Source organism: Juglans microcarpa x Juglans regia, chromosome 3D (genome assembly GCF_004785595.1).
Source record: "Juglans microcarpa x Juglans regia isolate MS1-56 chromosome 3D, Jm3101_v1.0, whole genome shotgun sequence".
In the NCBI taxonomy this organism is placed as follows: domain Eukaryota; kingdom Viridiplantae; phylum Streptophyta; class Magnoliopsida; order Fagales; family Juglandaceae; genus Juglans; species Juglans microcarpa x Juglans regia.
Window position 1 is genome coordinate 12,894,749 of NC_054598.1, and position 18,817 is coordinate 12,913,565.

General features: G+C 35.3%; 1 protein-coding gene across 3 annotated transcripts; it reads left to right on the forward strand.

The window, feature by feature from the left end:
- The first annotated feature begins 3,764 nt into the window (after positions 1-3,764).
- On the forward strand, positions 3,765-6,087 carry LOC121256366 (homeobox-leucine zipper protein HAT5-like). Of its 3 annotated transcripts, none has more exons than XM_041157143.1 (3): positions 3,765-4,271; positions 5,037-5,431; positions 5,533-6,087. In XM_041157143.1, exons 1-3 carry the CDS (start codon positions 4,142-4,144, stop codon positions 5,965-5,967), a joined length of 960 nt encoding a protein of 319 aa, XP_041013077.1. In that variant the 5' UTR covers positions 3,765-4,141; the 3' UTR covers positions 5,968-6,087. The 3 variants fall into 3 exon arrangements, with proteins under 3 accessions (XP_041013077.1, XP_041013078.1, XP_041013079.1); XM_041157144.1 differs by lacking the exon at positions 3,765-4,271 and adding an exon at positions 4,291-4,786; XM_041157145.1 differs by lacking the exon at positions 3,765-4,271 and adding an exon at positions 4,291-4,699.
- Positions 6,088-18,817: the final 12,730 nt, after the last annotated feature.

The following is an 18,817-nucleotide window of genomic DNA, read 5'->3' on the forward strand; positions in this document are numbered from 1 at the left end:
AATCGGTTTTTCAATTTTTTCTTACGCCCCTAATGGTTGGCCAGCCAGTAACAAAAGCGAGGTGATGCTTAGAGTGAATTCGGTCCGATCTGATAGGTCCATATGAGATTTTTTGGACCGGACCGAAAGTTTCAGTCCACTACTTTCCCACCCTAGACCGGACTGAATATCTCTATGGACCAGACCAGACCGGACCGGACCGGACCATTAGCCATCGATTTGGTCGGTTCATTCAGTTTGCCCTAATACCAAATGTGCCAGTTTATGCTTTTCAGCCCAACAGTGATATTTTCAGACAGATGAATTAGGCCAAAGAACATGTTATCCCATTTTCATCCCAATAAATAATAATATTTATTTACATACAAAAAATAGAGAAAAAGAACTTGAAAAAAATGTAATATGCCAATAAGTTAATAACTTCCAAACTCTAAATAAAATAAAAAAATATAAAATAAAAAGGAAAAATATAGATTAAAATTATCCATATTGACCATATTCATCCAAAAAAGGTTATCAATCACACTAATAAAATTAAAAACAAAAATAGAGAAAAAATTAAAAAAATCCTTAATCATCTAAATTCCAAACAAAAGAAAAAAAAAAGTAAAGACAACTAACACATAAAAATTATTATGTAAGAATAATAGAATATGTATGAATGTATCTACATATATTATCATATGATTTATGATACATTATTAATTGATAGCATATATTATTTAATATTTTATACGGTTAATGATGATAGATTAGATAAAAATTACATAATTAACTTATACAACTATTATATAAAATAATATTATATATATATAATATTTTATAAAATATATATAAATAATTCGGTCATTTAGATGTTGAGATGAATTGAGTTGAGTTGTGAATAATAGTAATTTATGGATCCTATTGAGATGTGTTTTAACTTTTTTATATTGAGATTAGTTTAACTTTTTAGGTGAAATATATAAAATAGGTTAAGATGAGTTTAACTTTTTTATAAAAAATTTAAAAAGTAATGATTCCCGTCAATAATTAATTTGAGATGAGTTGAGTTTAATTCAATAACTAAACACAATATCTACATTTTTCCTAAACCCTCTCCAATTATCTATTCGGTCATACTCATCTTTAGTATTGGTTTTTTTTTTTTTTTTTTTTTTTTGGTGTCGATAATGTCTAGTTGATGATTTGATTCGATATAAATTATGTGTAATTATTTTATTTTATTTTTGTTATCATCTAAAATAAAATTATCTATAATTTCATAAACGTAGCTCAATGCTAAATCACGGGAATCTTATATTATGTGCGATTAATTTTATTTTTTATTTTTCTCTTCTTGCTGCTAATACTTAATTAAGAATATCGTATTTGATAAACAAACTAGAAACATTACGGAGGAAAGTCACGAAACCCAGCCGCTAATACTTAATTAAGAATATCTTATTTGATAAACAAATGATTTGAATTGATTGATGAATAGTAATGTTTTAAATATAAATAAATTAAAATATATATTAAAATATATAAAATAGATAATCTCCTTAATAATTAATTTAAGATTAATTGAATTGACTTAACGATCAAAGACCTCGACGACTTGAGGTACTTTATTTCAATGAATTTATTGAAGTGATTTATTTTAAATTATTTTTATGATAATCAGTGAATCAAAATAAAATATACATATCATATCATTATCGGTCAGCATAGAAGAAAGCAAGCCAGCATTGCCAAATCGGAGATTTATAAAGAAAACCAAACGAAAATAAAAACTCGTCAGGATTGATCCAAGATAGTTAAAGAAGCAGACGCAGGAAAGCCGCTTGCCGGTGGAGCGACGCGCTACTCCGTAAAGCGATAGCGAAAATGGGACATGACCGTAGGAAATGGGGCCCACAGGCATACGGGTGATGGTCTGAGACATCAGCTATCCCGAAATTGCGAGACCCCCATGTGATAATGACTGATATGACCCCTTCCTTTTGTCTTCTCTCTCTTTCCTTCCTCTCCCTTCTTGAGCACTCTTATTATATTAGTTAAAGTTAAATATATTTGTTATATTATATAATAATAAAATAATATAAGGTATTTATTTTATTTTATCTAATTTTACTAATGTTAAATTATGAGTTAAAAAATTATATTTTTTCAATTCTCGATTGCAGTTGATTCTCTCTCACAATCTCGTCCCACACTGGACCTTCGTCCTTCATCATCTCCACCGGGCTCAGTTTCTCACCCTCTTCGAATCCGTAATCCTCAATCTTGAATTGTTCAGCCAACACTTTCCTGAAATGCTTCCACTTGAACCCGTCCCCATTGTTGCAGTTAAATGCTTCGTTCCTTGCATACGGGTCCACCGCTAACCATATCTACTGCTCTGCAATAAGATCCGCATCAGAAGCCATTGTGTAACAGTCCCAGGCAGCTTTGGTGCCGAGGAATTTCAAGGGAAGCCCTTTGTGCTTGCATATAGCGGCGTACACACATAGCGTGCCAATGGTGGTGCGGTGGTGGATCTCTCTGGTCGAAGACAAAATATTAGGGTTATTGCTAGGAAGGACATCTGGTTTTTGAGAGGAAAGGGAGAAAGACGTTAATGAAAGAAAAGGGAGAGAGAAATAAATGATGTAAAATTGATTTGATGAATAAATAATTTCTTTTAAATTTAGAAATTATTTTAGAAGTGATGTAGCTAAATTTGAAATTTAACTATTCTAATGTGATTATATTTTGTGATTTAATAGCTAAATTTCTAATAAATTTAGTCTCGATTTGGATGAAAAATTTAATTCAATTCATCTCATTTTATCATTATAATTTTTTTAAATTCTTACATAAAATATAATAAATAATTTAATTTTTTTAAATCTTAAAAGAATATTAATATTAAAAAATAATATTTTAATAATATTTTATTATAATATTCACGAACCATTCCAATTTATCTCTAAATTCAAACACACTTTATAATATCATTTCTTTCATTTTCTTTTCTATTTTGCCTTTAACATTAAACTAAAATTAACAGACTTTTTACCACACGCAAACAAGAAAGCAAAACAACATCAACGGCAATAAAAATTAGAAAAGATATTATTTTTGTTGGTTCACTTCCATGTTAAGGCAGGTTTGAGCCTTTCAGGACAAAGATAAGATAAAGATTTTTTATTCCATCTCAATTTATTACTATAAATTTTTATACAAAATATAATAAATAATTTAATTTTTTTAAATTTTAAAATATTAATATTAATAAATACTATTTTAAATTTTCATAACTAAAAATTATCATCTCACCAATAATATTTTTCAAATCCCAATTATTATTGTTATTATTAAGATTACGTTTGGGTAGTAAGAATATCTAAAAAATATTAAGAATGTTTGTAAATAGTAGTAAAAAAATAATGAAAAAGTAATAATAGAATAATAAATAATAGATAAAAAATAATAAATAGTAAAAAAATAAATAAAAAATAATAATAAAATAAAAAATAATAATAAGAATACTTGAATTATTCTTAATACTCAAACGTAACAGAGTAATACTGTGTGCGATTCTGTGGATCATTAAAAAGGCAAAAAAATAAAACAAACAAAACTCATCGGTCATTCTTCCATAAAAAAAAAACAAAACCTATTGATCACGTACTTCAATTTTTTATGTTTGTTTAATCCTTACTACAAGAGTAAGGACATTAAGGTAACTTCGATTCAGCTTGTCCACTCCTCGAGAAGAAATGAAATCCTCCCGTCCTTTCACTTTGCTTCTTATAACCCCATCTAAGCTCTCCTCCCCATAGAAGAATCTCTCTCTCTCTCTCTCTCCATTAAAGTTCTCAACTTCCAAGCTCTCCCACCCAGAACTCTGCTATAAACTCTGCTCTATACGATCGCGCATAATAAGTTTCTTCCGTCTTTGCTGAGAAATTTGGTTTGACGTAGCGAGAGCGATCTCTCGGCCTCTAAAACTGCCTACATTATAGGAATTGTCACCGCCTGTTTCTTCGGTCATAGGCTTTGGATATTTTACTTCTGGGGGAAATTCTATGTCCGTTGCTTTTGCTTTCTAGACTATGAACGGTTAAGTCAATTGGGAATTCAAATTCAGAACTGAAACTAGAAAAAAATAGCTATGGTGGGTGGTGAAGTCTATGGAAGTGCTTCAAACATGAGCGTCTTACTTCAAAACGAAAGGCTTCCTTGTTCATCTGAGGTTCTCGAGCCTCTTTGGATTCCCGGCGGCTCTAATCCCTCTTTGCACGGTAATTGTCCAAAACTGTGGTGCAATTTTGTCGTTGCCTTTCAGATATTATCAGTCCGTTCTGTGCCTTCTTTGTTGTGGGGACTTGTTTCTTTATCTTTTCTTTTTCTTTAACACGCACTCCTTACATATAGTTATGGGTATGTTTTGGCCCATTTTGGACATAGTTTTTTTTTTTTTAAGATATTGACATAAATTATTTTGACGCTGTGATTTCACATTCGTCGATCTTTGATTGTTTTCCAATTTTCATTTGTGCATCTGAGTCTTCCTTTTTATTTATGTTACGTGCTTTCTCTGGTGAAATTGGATAACATATGTTGATTATCTTGTTTGTGGAACAGAGTAACCGCCGTTATGTCCATATATTTTGTAGAGTTCGAAGCTTTCGTGGTGTCTGGCATTAATCAACCAAGTGTCTGTTTGAATGTGCGTGTTTTCATTTGCTATTGCTGCGGTTGATCTGCTTTGGTTGTTGTTTCTTTTTGGGATTATGCCCGGTAGACCATGTGTAGAGTAGGTGGCAAATGATTAAGTGATTAATTTCGTTTGTATTTTTTTTCACATTAGAAAAAGGAAACTAAGTGGGACAGTTGCATCAAGTTATTTCCTTCGTTAATTCAAAATGCATTACTTGTGATAGAAACCCCCAAATCCCTTCCTTCTGGATACTCAAATTTTGCTTTTGATATGACCAACATAAGAAGGAAAATATATGGGATTTGAAATGTTTATGAGGATCTAATTCTGGGTACCTTCAATTCAGCTTCAAAATCCATGGTTAATTATGAGGATGTTAATGGAGGAGACGCAGCAGCTAGGCCATTTTTCCAACCGCTCGATAAAGATGAAAGTGTTGATGATGATTATGATGGGTGCTTTCATCAGCCGGGAAAGAAAAGGCGACTCACTGTCGATCAAGTTCAGCTTCTTGAGAGAAATTTTGAGGTGGAAAACAAGCTGGAACCAGAGAGGAAGGTCCAACTTGCAAAGGAACTCGGTTTGCAGCCTCGGCAAGTTGCCATATGGTTTCAAAACAGGCGTGCTCGTTTCAAGATCAAACAACTGGAAAAGGACTATGACTCATTGAAAGCAAGTTACGATAGGCTCAAGGTTGACTATGACAATCTCCTCGAGGAGAAGGAAAGCTTGAAAAATGAGGTGAATCCCATATGCTTAAATTACTCTTTCAAGTACTAGCTAATTGGTGTAAACTAACTCATAGAATATTGGCTCATCGTTTACTGTTTAATATGCAACAGGTTATTTCCCTGAAGGAAAAATTCCTCGTTAGAGAGAAAGTTAAGAAAAATGTGGAACCACTTGATGCCACCAAGTTGTCAAGTGCAGAAACCCAAGAACCAATTCCTAATGCAGCTTCTGAAATTATGTCCATTGTAGCAATACCGGTGTGTAAACAGGAAGATGCAAGTTCGGCCAAAAGTGATGTTTTTGACTCTGACAGCCCACATTACACTGATGGGAACCATTCGTCATTGTTAGAGCCAGCGTATTCGTCCCACGTCTTTGAACCAGATCAGTCGGATTTCTCACAAGATGAAGAAGATGATCGCAGCAAGATGCTATTGCCCCAAGCATTCTACCTGAAAGTTGAAGATGGGTGCAATGAGCCTGCAAATTACTGTAATTTTGGTTTCCCTGTGGAGGACCAGCCCCTTCTTTACTGGAATTACTGAGTTCATGTCGTTTGTAACATGAGCTTTTAAATTTCTAGATGATGAGATTGTGCAATGTTTAGAGTTCTGAGTCGTAGTTATGGTTAAACAATCAATAAATCCAATCACCTTTGGTCTTAACCAGATGTTGCGTCTGGCATTGTTTCCTTTTTGGGTTTCAGATTCTTGGCTTTCTCTGATATGCATATATATAATACTTGCGTGTTTAGGAAACAAACCAAATTTCATTGCAGTAATGCGTTTGTAAAATGTTGGTGGGCTTCCCATGTCTATGCAGGTATGCCCCACCGATGGAGCATGCTCGGTTTATTACGCTCCCCAGTGAAACATTTGTCATACAGCACAATAAAATGAACTTGATTGCAAGAAGATACGAATATTTCATGCTTCTGTCCAACAATTACGCATATTTTATGACAGCATGACGAAGTCAGTGTTAATCTGGAAAGAAAAAGAATCTGAAAAGGATCGACAGAGGTGAATAGTCGCAAGAAATTAAAAAAAAAAAAAGTCATGAATTCGGTATGGTTCATCTTCAATAAGTTGTTGGCGTGGACTTTTGAGGTCCCTTATAGCTTCTTGAGGATGCTGACACCTTACTCTTTGAATTATAAACAATTCCAATCTCATTTTTCTAGTGAAATTTATGCTTATTCATCGAGATAGCGTCTGTTGCAGAATATCTTGCTGATGCAAGTTGATTCGCCTGTTGAAAATCTCTCTCTTAAGATAGGATCTATCAAATATTTTATTAGTAGGAAGGAATGTGCACTGCATCAACATGAGTAGGCATCTAGAGTTGGAGAGACTCGTGATGGATGAGTGCCACTGATTTCTCACAAATCACGTTGAAGATCAGTCATTTCATGTTCACTACACATAAAACTTGGAGTGTTAAGTTACTTATAGTCCCGACACACCACAAATTTAGTAAGAAAAAAAATAAAAATTATATATAGCATGTGGTGCGAAGATAATCAATAGAATTTTTCTAAAACTTGTACCAGAGATGAGCTGTAACATTTTCTTGCAACACCCAACAGTAAAAACTTCTTATTTGGAGACATAGATTAAAACCAGAGTCTGATCTAATTTTGTCCTTATAATGTCGAGGAACCTTTCCAGCTTTATCTCGTGTTGAACATGGTTAATGAGATTTAGGAGAAGAAACTGAGAAATTGCTAAAAGGTCAGAAAAAAGGGTTTGAAAACTGTAAAGGAGAAAGAGGAAAGCTGCCTGCAGAAGACATTGTTGTGAGTAGGTGTTAAAAAAGTCAAGAAAATCAAGCTGTAGTTTCGATTTGGAGAGTTTACTACCAATTGGGGGGATGGTTGGAAAGAGCAAAATGTAGAGCGGTCATTGGCCGCATTTCTACATCTGACTCTGACTGAGAGCATTCACATCGGTACCTAAATTTTAGTTAAAAAGGACATTTTTTATACTTTTATTCAAAATTTTATTCAACTTATAAAAAATTTTTACATTTTATTCTTTATCTTTTATTATTTTATTAAAATAACATTTTTCTATTTTTTCTATTACTTTTTTTTTTCATTCTTATTTACAAACTTAATTACTTAATATTATTTCTTATATTTTGAACTATTACTCTAATGAATATTTTAAACATAATTTTAAATTATTTTTTACAAGTATGTTAATATTTTTAAAATTAAATTTTTTATATTTTAGTAATTATTTTTAAAATTATTATTTAAACTATAATAAATATGAATATGAGAGAAAATATAGATAATTAGAAGAAGAATTTATTTAGAATGAGAGAAAATGTAGATAATTAGAAGAAGAATTTATTTAGAATAAAATATTAATAAAAAATAATTTAAGAGATAAATAATAATTTTTTATATTTTAAGAACTATTCTTTATCTCTTAAATCAAAATTTTAAAATAGAAATTAGGATGGGAGAGAATTTTTCAGCTCCACCCTAAATATTTTTTCATAATTTATGGATAAAAGTTAAATAGGACAACTTTGACCGACCCTATATTAAAATTTGATAGCAATAGAAAGCGCTCTGAAGTGCATCCGGACGCTGCTTAAGAGATGGATACATAGAAGAGCAGGAAATTTGGAGGCGCACACGTCAAATCAAATGTGATGTTGACAAACGTACATCATTTTAAATGAATTAAAAAATTTGAGTATGGTATTGGAATCAGTTAAATTACGGTGATAAAATATTATTAAAATATTATAGAATAGAAAATTTAAAATATTATTAAAATATTATAGAGTAGAAAATTTAGAAGCGCACACGTCAAATCAAATGTGATGTTGACAAACGTATATCATTTTAAATGAATTTAAAAATTTGAATATGATATTGAAATGAGTTGAATTAAGATGATAAAATATTATTAAAATATTATATTTTAATATTATTATTATTTTAAAATTTAAAAAAATTAAATTATTTATTATATTTTATATTAAAATTTAAAAAAATTATAATTATAAATTAAGATGAATTAAAAAATGTTTAATAACCAAGAGTAACTGAGAGTCGTTGATATTTGCAAGCAAGAGATGAATTAGTTTCAAGACAGGGACTCGAGTTTATACATAAAACAAGCCACATCATGAGTACATCTTTTTTTCAAACATTTGGAGAGCTTTAATGGGATCAACTGGGTTTGATCCAAAATTGCAAATTAAGGGTAAGCTAGTTTTATCTGCCAGGCTCTTCAACTTTCTAGATATTTCCTGTGTCCGACGATCTCCATCCCCATTGAGGAAAGCGACGGTAGTTGTCTGCCAAGTATACCAATCTGCTGAGGCAAACGCCAAAGATCGACCATCCACGTGTCTTGGTCGAACGTTCCACGCAAACCTAGAAGACAGCAATCATGGCAGGCTTGATAGGAAAATGGGCCCCACGGTAGGCTTGAATAGTAAGTAGTACAGATATCTCAGTGAGACGTGGCAGCCAACCCATGGAGGAAAAGAGAGGGTGGGGCCCAGCGCAGAAGTGTAGAGAGAAGTGATAAGAACGTGATGTACGGGAACAGGCCCCCCGGCGGGGAAGGCTTTGTGTCTGCGAGCAGTTATAGTACACGAGCGTCGTCTAATTTCTCTGTTGTTTCTTTTATGGACGAGATTCGCTTTTGAAGGGTCCCACAGTCCACGTGCCTCCCGCTCCTTCTTGTCTTGTCAGTGCAATCCATGATTCGACAACCCAAAAGTTGCTATATTTGTATTGTAGAGATTGTACATCAAATTCTTACCCAACGCACCCCAAGTTAATTAATATATAATTTATCATTTTTATTATTTAATTCTAACAATTAAATATATATATATATATATACATATTTAAATTTTAAATAAAATAATAAAAATGTATGGAGTAAATAGAAGTATTAAGACATATATACAAGCTGTATGGAGACAAAGGATGGAGGTAGATTTCAGATTCTCGTTGGTTGGGTGTGGGCTTTGAACTCACATCTATGGCCCATAGAGCGAGCTTATAACCCAAGTTTCCTTATTTTGAAAATCTGCGTTCTATTCTTGGAACCATGAGATTGAGGAAGGTTTTCGTTATTTGAGGTGCATTTGCAAAAATAAAGTATACGTGCATTCTCATTATTAATTGTAATTTTGTCCTGAATAGCCAATGCTTGGGAAATAAAAAATAAAAAAAGATATCCTCTAAGAAAATAAAGGAAAAAACCATTCTCAATCCTCCCTTTCCCCTCTTTTTACCGACTAGTGAGAGGTTGATCTCTCCGTATCTAACTTCTCTATTACCTTTTCTTTTCATAAGTTTTTAATTTATATAATATATATACATATATATATTGCTTTTTAGGAAAAACTGAAGAGAAAATCTATGCAATCCAACATCACGCGCTACATTGAGATAAGGAAAATGACTTACAGCTTTGTTACAATTCTTTTATAACTCTATATTAAATATATGGTGTTGTTGTAAAACTTAATTTTATTTATAAAGAATTGGCATGTCTGTTACACTTATTTTATAACTCTACTGAAATAATCCTAAAGTCCAACTCTATAATTCAGGCCAATTGCTATCCTTTTTTGCGTGCGGCGCTTGGTGCTCACGGGCTGCTATCATTTCCAACCAGAATTTTCCGTTTACTTCCTTTTTGTTAGGGGTGGACGAGATAAAATATCACGGACCAAAGTGATTTTTTGAGCTTAGTCCATAGTTGAGTGCCTCATCAAGGGAGAAGAAAGAGAATAGGGAGGAGGGGACAAAAGATTGAGAGATGATAGAGTGTGAGAAGGAAAATAATAGATGTGACGTAAACGAGAGATGATGTGACATAACGGAACAATGGGCAAAAGATAAAAGAGAGAACTAGACGATTTTAGGGGGCCAGACTTTAACTTTCTCGAGAGAGCTTCTTCAACCTCGTGACCAGAGCACTAATCATAGTGTCTCCTCCAGAAAATAGATCTATGATCTCCATTGTACAACGAGGATGAGAGATTATAAAATAATTATATTATAATAGATTTCCCTTCCCCAAACTCTCGTAGACGTAGGCATTATATCGAACCACGTAAATCTGTGCGTCTCTGTCTCTTTTTATTTTTCCTGCATTTATCTCCTATTCATTGCCATGAATGTACGCACAAACATCGTACAGGCACACTGGACCACCGTCGGGGGCTCCAAACCACACTGATCAAGACCCGAATTTCCATAGTGGGCCGGGAATGACTCTTTCTCCCTTCTCGACCTGCTGTGCTAATTTTAGATATTAACCGTTGGCGCCGTCTATGGGATCCAAGTTATTTTCTACACCAGAAAATGGAGAATGAAGATTTTCCGGCGCATTAAATAATCGTCGAACGAGCAAATGAAATTCTCCCAAATAAGTGTTCTCGACTTTTTAACGTTTATTTTTATGAAAAACAATGGTGCAAAAAGAAAGGACAAGTCAACCTTTTCTCACCTAGGCGGGAATCCAAGTTACTCGCCACTTGAGCTACAAATGCTCAGTGCACTGGGCAAAAAGAGGGGGAGTACATGAGAGTACTGTGCACTTAAATGCACTATGCGCACACACATGCACCTCCTAAATCACTGCCATAGCACTATGCACTGCACAGTGCCATGCACATCCCACTGTGCGTGGTCCACTAATGTCATGCACCCAAAGGCTCGCGCATCCCTTCGCAAGCCCGATTGACCCGTTGGCGGTCACCACATGAACCATCGGTGCCGTAAACAGTGCACCTCACCATGCACGTGGCCAAAACTTCTCAACCCAGCCAGGCCGCAACACTATAGGGGTGCCGACGACCACCAAGTGGACCGTCGACGTCGTCTATCTCCTCCGAAGTGGTCCCCAACCACACTAAACCACCAGTGGCTCGGCCAACCTCAACGTCTTGGCAAACTGCAACGTCTTGGCCAGCACTTTCCCATCGTAAACTACCCTGCCACGCATCTTGGCCAACAACAACACATCTTGGCCAACAACATCATGTCTCGGCCAATGCATGCGGGAAAACAGGCAAATGTATGCACCAATGCCATACATCTCGACCACCCACCAATGCCATGCATGACCACCACAAAATTGCTCGGACCAGGAGTTGTTCGGACACATGCACTACATGCACATACATCTCGGGCACATGTATCTCGGCCTGGGCTTGGAGTTGCTCGGCCACCACTCTCCTTGACCAGATTGAGGTCCTCAACGATTTTACTACCTTGAAATTCTTTCGCCCTAACAATCGGTACCTCAACCACGACTTTCTCGTAAGGAGAGAGGGAAACATGAAAAGCAACAAGCAGTGGGAAATTTCAGTCAAGTAAAAATTGGCTACAACAGCTAAAACACCCCGGTTTGTTTCTCTAAATTTATGTTAATTCCATTTTTTACTAACGTAATTGATTCTTGTGGCACGAAACACCAGCTGCATAGCCCACTTGAGCACTGCTAGGACGTCCCAATATGTCTCCATTGGAATCAATTTCTTGTCATTAACATGCATGCAAGCACCCCGAACCTCCGTCATCATCAAAATATGGTTGCTCACGGGCCTCGCCAGCATGCTTCAAACCTTTGTCACACTCCAACGGGACAATTCAGGTGTGCAAATCTCACACTAGTGATTGGTAATTATCTATGCTAACTGGTTTGGCTTCTATAACACGGTCAAGCGCCCCAACTACTTACCTCCCTCACGTCTATGATGGTCAACGAGGCGAGTCTAGTTTTACGAACTACTTGATCTACGCTCAACTTCCCTCATGTCTACTAGGGTGAACAAATCGAGTCCAGTCTTACGAACTACTTGACCTCTGCTCAGCTTCCCTCACCTTTACAAAGGTCAACAATGCGAGTTCAATCTTATGAATTGCTCGACCTCCGTCATGGCACTTGCATGCCACCTAGTCGAGTCTATCTCCCGACTATGCTCACACTGGAAATCTTTATTACTTTACGCAAGCGAAACGGAAATGACCCACTCCCCAAATTCATTTTCTTCAGGTTTCTACAGACTATCTATGTCGCAGATTTTATCTTGAAGAATCTCAAGACCTTTTTTTGGAGAAATTGTCCTTAAGAATTGCGGGCAATTGGTGCCGTTCATAAGATAGCGCCAACACTTAACGTTTAAAAATAGCACAACAGGCTGAAAGAGGAAAGAGTCATTCCCGACCTGCTATGGCGATTTAGGCCTTGACCGATGCGGTTTGGAGCCCCTGGCGGTGGTGCATTGCAGATTTACAGTGTTCGTGCGTATATTCATGGCAGTGAACAGGAAATCAATGCAAGAAAAATAAAAGAGATGGAGACACATATATTTACATGATTCGGCATAATGCCTACGTCTACGAAGGTTTAGGGAGTGGAGAATCCACTATGATATAGTTGTTTGACAGTCTCTCATGGTCTCTCATCCTCGTTGTATAATAGGGATCATAGATCTATTTTCTGGAGGAGACCCTGTCGTTAGTGCTCTGGTTGCAAGGTTGAAGAAGCCTTCTCGGGAAAGTTGAAGTCTGGCCCCTAGAAATCGTCTAGTTCCCTCTCTTTTATCTTCTACCCCTTGTCCTTTATGTCACATTCCCTATTTTTTATGTCACATATGTCATTTTCCTCCTAACACCCTGTTCGTCCTAAGCCTTTTGTCTCATCCTCTCCATTCTTTTTCTTTCCTCCTTATGAGACCTTCGACATTGGGCTAAGCTCAAAAAACCACTTTAGGCCTATGATATTTTATCCCCTCCAAGGGGAATTAGGGTCTATTTGGCAACACATCTATTATCAGGTATTCTCAACATTTCTTTCCTAAATATCACTCAAATACAAATATTTTTTAATTTCAAATTTTTAACTTTTTCATCTAATCATTACCTAATCATTAAAACTTTCTAAAACTTCCAAGCAAAACACACAAAAAAAATACAACATTTTCAAATTTCAAAATAAATATAATATTTAAAAAATTATATTCAAATATTTTTTAATTTTATAATATTTTTTCAATATTTCTCTCTCATTTTTCAAAATCCAATCAAATATCTTAAGTACTTAAGGCATATTTGGATAATAAGATGAGATGATAATTATGTGAATAATAGTGAAATGATTTGAGTTAAGATGTTTTATTATATTTTGGAAAAATGGAATGATATTTGCAATCCTAAAATATGCCGTCCCCGTGTACTCCCTTTGAAAAAAGTGGGTAAATTTGGGGGTAATGATACACTTATAATTTCTTTACAACTCATTTTCAATTAACCAATACAAATCATATTACTCCATTAAAAATAAATATCAATATTATAAAATTATCCTTTATTTTATGTAGAGTTGTAAAATAGTTATAAGTGAATCATTTTCTAAATTTGTGACTCACATGAAAAAATTATTTTTTAATGATGACTCCCATTTTTTTTCTAAAGGAGTCGCATGGACTGCACACTCCAGGACTATATATAGCATTACCCTTTGGGAAAAGAGAGAGAATAAATTGAGTAAAAAATATTAAAAAATTATTTGTATATAATTTTTTAATATAATTTTTGTTTTGAAATTTGAAAAAGTTGTATTATTTTTTGTGTTTTATTTAAAAGTTTGGAAAAATTATAATGATTAGGTAATGATTAGATAAAAAAGTTGAAAATTTAAAATTAAAATGTGTTTTATGTTTAAGTAATATTTGAAAATGAAATTATGAGAAAATTTGAGATCTTCTCTTTCACCTTAGACTTCTTTTTCACTAGGGCTGCCTGCAAGAAATGAGGTCTTCATCAACCATCTCATCGCTATTAGGTTTGATAAAATTTTGTCATTGGATTCAGTTACAGCAGATAGCAACTATCAATATAGGGTCAGACTTTCTCAGAGTTCAAGCAATGCCTAGAGTTGGAGCGAAATAGACACAAATATCTCGTAATGTAATATTATTGAGGATTTGATCCTTATTGGTATAATTATACGTGGGGTCTAAATAGCACCACAATCCAAGAAGCGAAAAGTTTTATTAGGATTACTTATAAAAAATCAATTCAACTGTGGTATTCAAAGTTACCCTTAATGACTTGAGGTGGGAATGCATGTACTTCTTGAGTTTTAGTATACTCAGGTTGTAACAAGACTGTTATTATGTTTTTTCTCCCGAGTTTTATTTCTTGGGTACCTGATTTAAACATGTACATTTTTGTTATTTTTTAACCTACAAAAAAGAAAAAAAAAAAGATTGCAAAATGTGACTCAAATCGGTGAAGGAAACAATAACCTTCTGAACTAGCTATAGGGATTAATAAGTGATTATCAGTTGATGACCAGCTTCGTAGTGTTGGTGTGCCTATTGTTTCCAAATGTGTGTGTTGCTCAAGAGGGGCATATGAAGACTAGAACCATGTGTTGGTGGAAGGTGAAATGGCCTCAGCAATCTGGGAAAGAATTTTTGGGCGGTTGGGAATGTGGTTTGATCGAAATGAAAGTTGAAGGCAAAGAATTGAGCTTTGGTTTAGAAGGGTCAGGAGATCCAATATAAGAGATATGTTGTTTGGCTTAATTCCTTCCATTATTACTTGGCAATTATGGCTATGGCATTGTACAGCTCGCATGGAGGGGAAGGTTGACAATCTAGAGTCAGTTTGGAGGAAAATCCTTTATTGGATTTCGTGGGTGGTTCTAAAAAAAATGTTTGTGAAGGAATGACATGCTGATGACAAAAGTATTGTGGAAGATTTAAGCTCGACCATAAAATATAATGTTAAGAGGAAGCTGAGATTGGTTGTTTGGCGGAAACCGAATCTTGGGTGGTGTAAGCTTAACTCAGATGAATGTAGTAAAGGTAATCCTGGCCTTTTAGGTGCAGGAGGTATTATAAGGAATGATAGGGGGAACTCATTCTTCCTTATGTTGAAAGATTAGAGCCTGGTACGAATAACAATGCTGAATTAATGGCATTGTTATATGGATTATGACACTTTACTCAGTTGGGCTTGAGGTGTGTGGAAATTGAATTTGATTCTGCTATTCTGATTAAATGGCTACGTAATGGTAGTTGTGGTCTTTGGCACTTGCAAGATTTTTGGGGGGAGATTGTTGTGTTGCTTGATGGGTTTTCTTACAGGATAAAACATGTTTTCAGAGAGGGGAATGCTATGGCGGATGGTTTGGAAAAGTTGGGGGCTGAGTGTTATTCATGCTTGTGGATGGAATCATCTTCTATTCCATCACAGATTAGGGGCCTCTTGCGAATTGATAAAGCAGGTTTACCTGCTATGCGGGTGTAGTTTTATGTTTGGGTGTTTATTCATTTGTTATTTGATTTGTGTTTTCTTTTGGTCCATGTAACCACTGTTTTTTCTTTGTCACAAGTGAGGTTTTTTTCAATAAAACACAGAGGTTTCGTCCTCCTTCGGCAAAAAAAAAAGGATTATTAAGTCAAAGCCCAACTAAATCACAAGTGAATAAAGACAAACCTACATAGTGTGTAGCTGCCTTCCCAGAAACCACTCTAGACAACCTTACTCCTTCACATACATATTTAGTGGTCTTAACAGATTAACCACTGACAATAGACAGATTGCTGAGAAGCTTAGACGTTGAAACACAAACATTAAAAACTAAATGCTGCACATTTGAAGACTTCAAAGATGCCTTCAGGCTTTAACCTCAAGATCTAGATATATCGTGTATGGCCCATAACAGACCTCGCTACAACTTAAAACTTCCAGTCATGGTGTTTTGTAATGCAGATCTCTGGCCCTATAACTAAATCCTGGAGAGTATGGCGGGTCAAAAAGAAAACTGGGTTATTTGAAGTGGGTTCTACGTCGGTTATTGGAGTAGAGACATCAGTAATGGAATGTCATTCGTCTTAGGTAACACAGGATAGACTGATAGTCAGTATTACACCCCTGGTCCCTGAAGAAACTATGACTCCCTTGTTGGAGTTGAAGGAAAATAGTATACTACCAAGGTCCGAAGGAGGTGTAGGATCCGCTGAAGTTGCATATAAAGGGTCACCAGAGGTGAACCCAGAATCTCCAATGGGGACCTTGAAACCATTGGAGAGAACCAATGGAGTTGCTGAGGAGGTACGAGATTTGAATATGGGTTTGGCATTGGTGCCTTGTGTAAAGGAACGTCTAGAGTTAGAAGTGCAATTGGATACTGTGTCTGGGGATAATGTTGCTCCCCTGATCTCTATTCCTCCAATAACGAATTGGATTCTACCTAAAGTTAACGAGATTCAGCAGTTTGTAGAAATTTCACATGGAGGATGTGAAGACTAATTTAAAGAACTAATCACTGCGATTGAGGCAAGCCACGCGCTTGAAACCTAATCTAGTTTCAAGAAAAGCAGGGAGTTATAGCTTCTTTCTTGAGCAATCAACTACGACGCTAAGGGTGGTAGCTCAACTAGAGGGAAGTCTAAAAAGAGGGCATTGTGAAGACGGAAAACAAAGGGTTGGGATTGGGTTTTCGGGTAAAGTTTTAGTTCTACGGGAAACAAGAGGTTGGGGTCGGACTTGATGTATTTTGGATTGTTTTTTACGGGCTTTTTGGGTCATTAGGGGCTTTCTAATATGGGTAAGGTGTTTTCTTGTATACATTCAGTGTACTTGGTTACTCCTTTGTTATATATAATATTTTTACTTTAAAAAAAAAAAACCCAAATAAGCCACCCCCTCCAAACAAGAAGATCAAAAACCTACTTTTCAGAAGAATGACTCCAAATCCCATTAAAGTTCATCATCAAAATAAATTTATCGAGAATATCATTCAGAAAGAAAACATGGAGACCCAAATTTATCAAGAAGTCTGGCATCCGTTTGAAACTTGCATTGGATAAACTTTTCCAAACAAATTATCACTCTTGGCAGGCATAGATAGAGATAAAACTGCTTTAGAATCAAGATATGAAAATAATTTTCAAGATATATTCATCGTATTGTGTCCTTGCAATAAGTAAAACAAAAGTATTAGTGGAAGGAGCAGCCTCCGACTGCTCTCCAAATCAAGATTCTAAACAGGCCAGATATTGTTTCAAAAAACTAAGGTGTTTACTAAGATAAAGCTAATGAGTATTGTCTGGAACTAGAACATAGGCTTCAAAGAAACGGATTTAGAATTAGCTTTATCAGCAAACCCAACGTAAGGAGTAGAGTTTTTTTGGAGTTGAGCAGAATTCTTAAAAGTTGCAGCCAGGACTTGGGTTATATCAGAAAATTGGTTATCCTTTTGAATGAAGATGCCCCCATAAGTAATTAAGGCAGAACAATTTATATAACAAAACCTATGCAAAGGAAGAAGATTACAAAGAAACAGCGGGAGGATTCGAAATGGCTTCGTATCAATCTCAAACCTTGGGGTAAACTTTTTTCGAAAGCATCATATGCAGCCATTCCTTCGTATTAATCTTAGCTGAACTCCCTACTTCATCCAACAGCAAGTGGAGACAATGACTAATAAGATTGAAGACAGGAGCACACATTAGCTTTACACTTTTCTGTTATTACTATCATTCTATTCCTTTCATTCCTTGCAAAAAGGAGATCATACAGTAGACAAAAAAGCAAATTGATTGCCATAACACAGAAAAGTAGCTCCTTCACTGGAGCAGCTTCGCTCAATTAATGCTTCAAAATTTCAGCTGAGTCTAAGAATGTTATTTTTGCTAGTGGATTGGAGTGATTTCACTACCCCATGAACCTCCTTTTGTGAACCTAGCAAAACCAGAATGGAATTCTATTGCATACACAACACTTTTTTTTTTCCCAAGCAACCAAGGTTTTTAGGGGGATTTGACCCCAGTACCATGACCCAAGCCATCATTATGTAACAAGAGTGCCATCAGACCAAACGCCACTGCAGACAAGACACATTTGTTAGTGCTCCCTTGTCTTGGAGATCAGAAATGCTCATTAAATAGAAGCCACATTGATAAATCTTAACCCACAATCTCCTCCAACTTGCCCAGCACAACTTCTCTCACTCCTTAAGCTTGGGCATAAGGTAATTAATTGCTAATGGTTGGTCTGAGGAACCTGAAGGTTAGACCTGAGGTATATGAGCAAACTACTAGCAGAATATCGGATCAAGGCAGTGTGGCCCACCAAAGAAGCTATAAACTTGTCTCTCTAATCAACAATAAAAATCCTTTCATATTTCAGATATTGCAGCATAAATGGTAAAAGACGCAACAAGTCAACTATCCCAGCCAGTTCTAGCATTTTACATGTTACTGTAACAGCACACTAGAAGCTTTTGTTTAAATCCCCTTTAATTATGATCAAAAGGATCTTATATATGGGAAGCAATATGGGAATGTGATAAAAGTTGGGTATATAATATATGACTACAACAA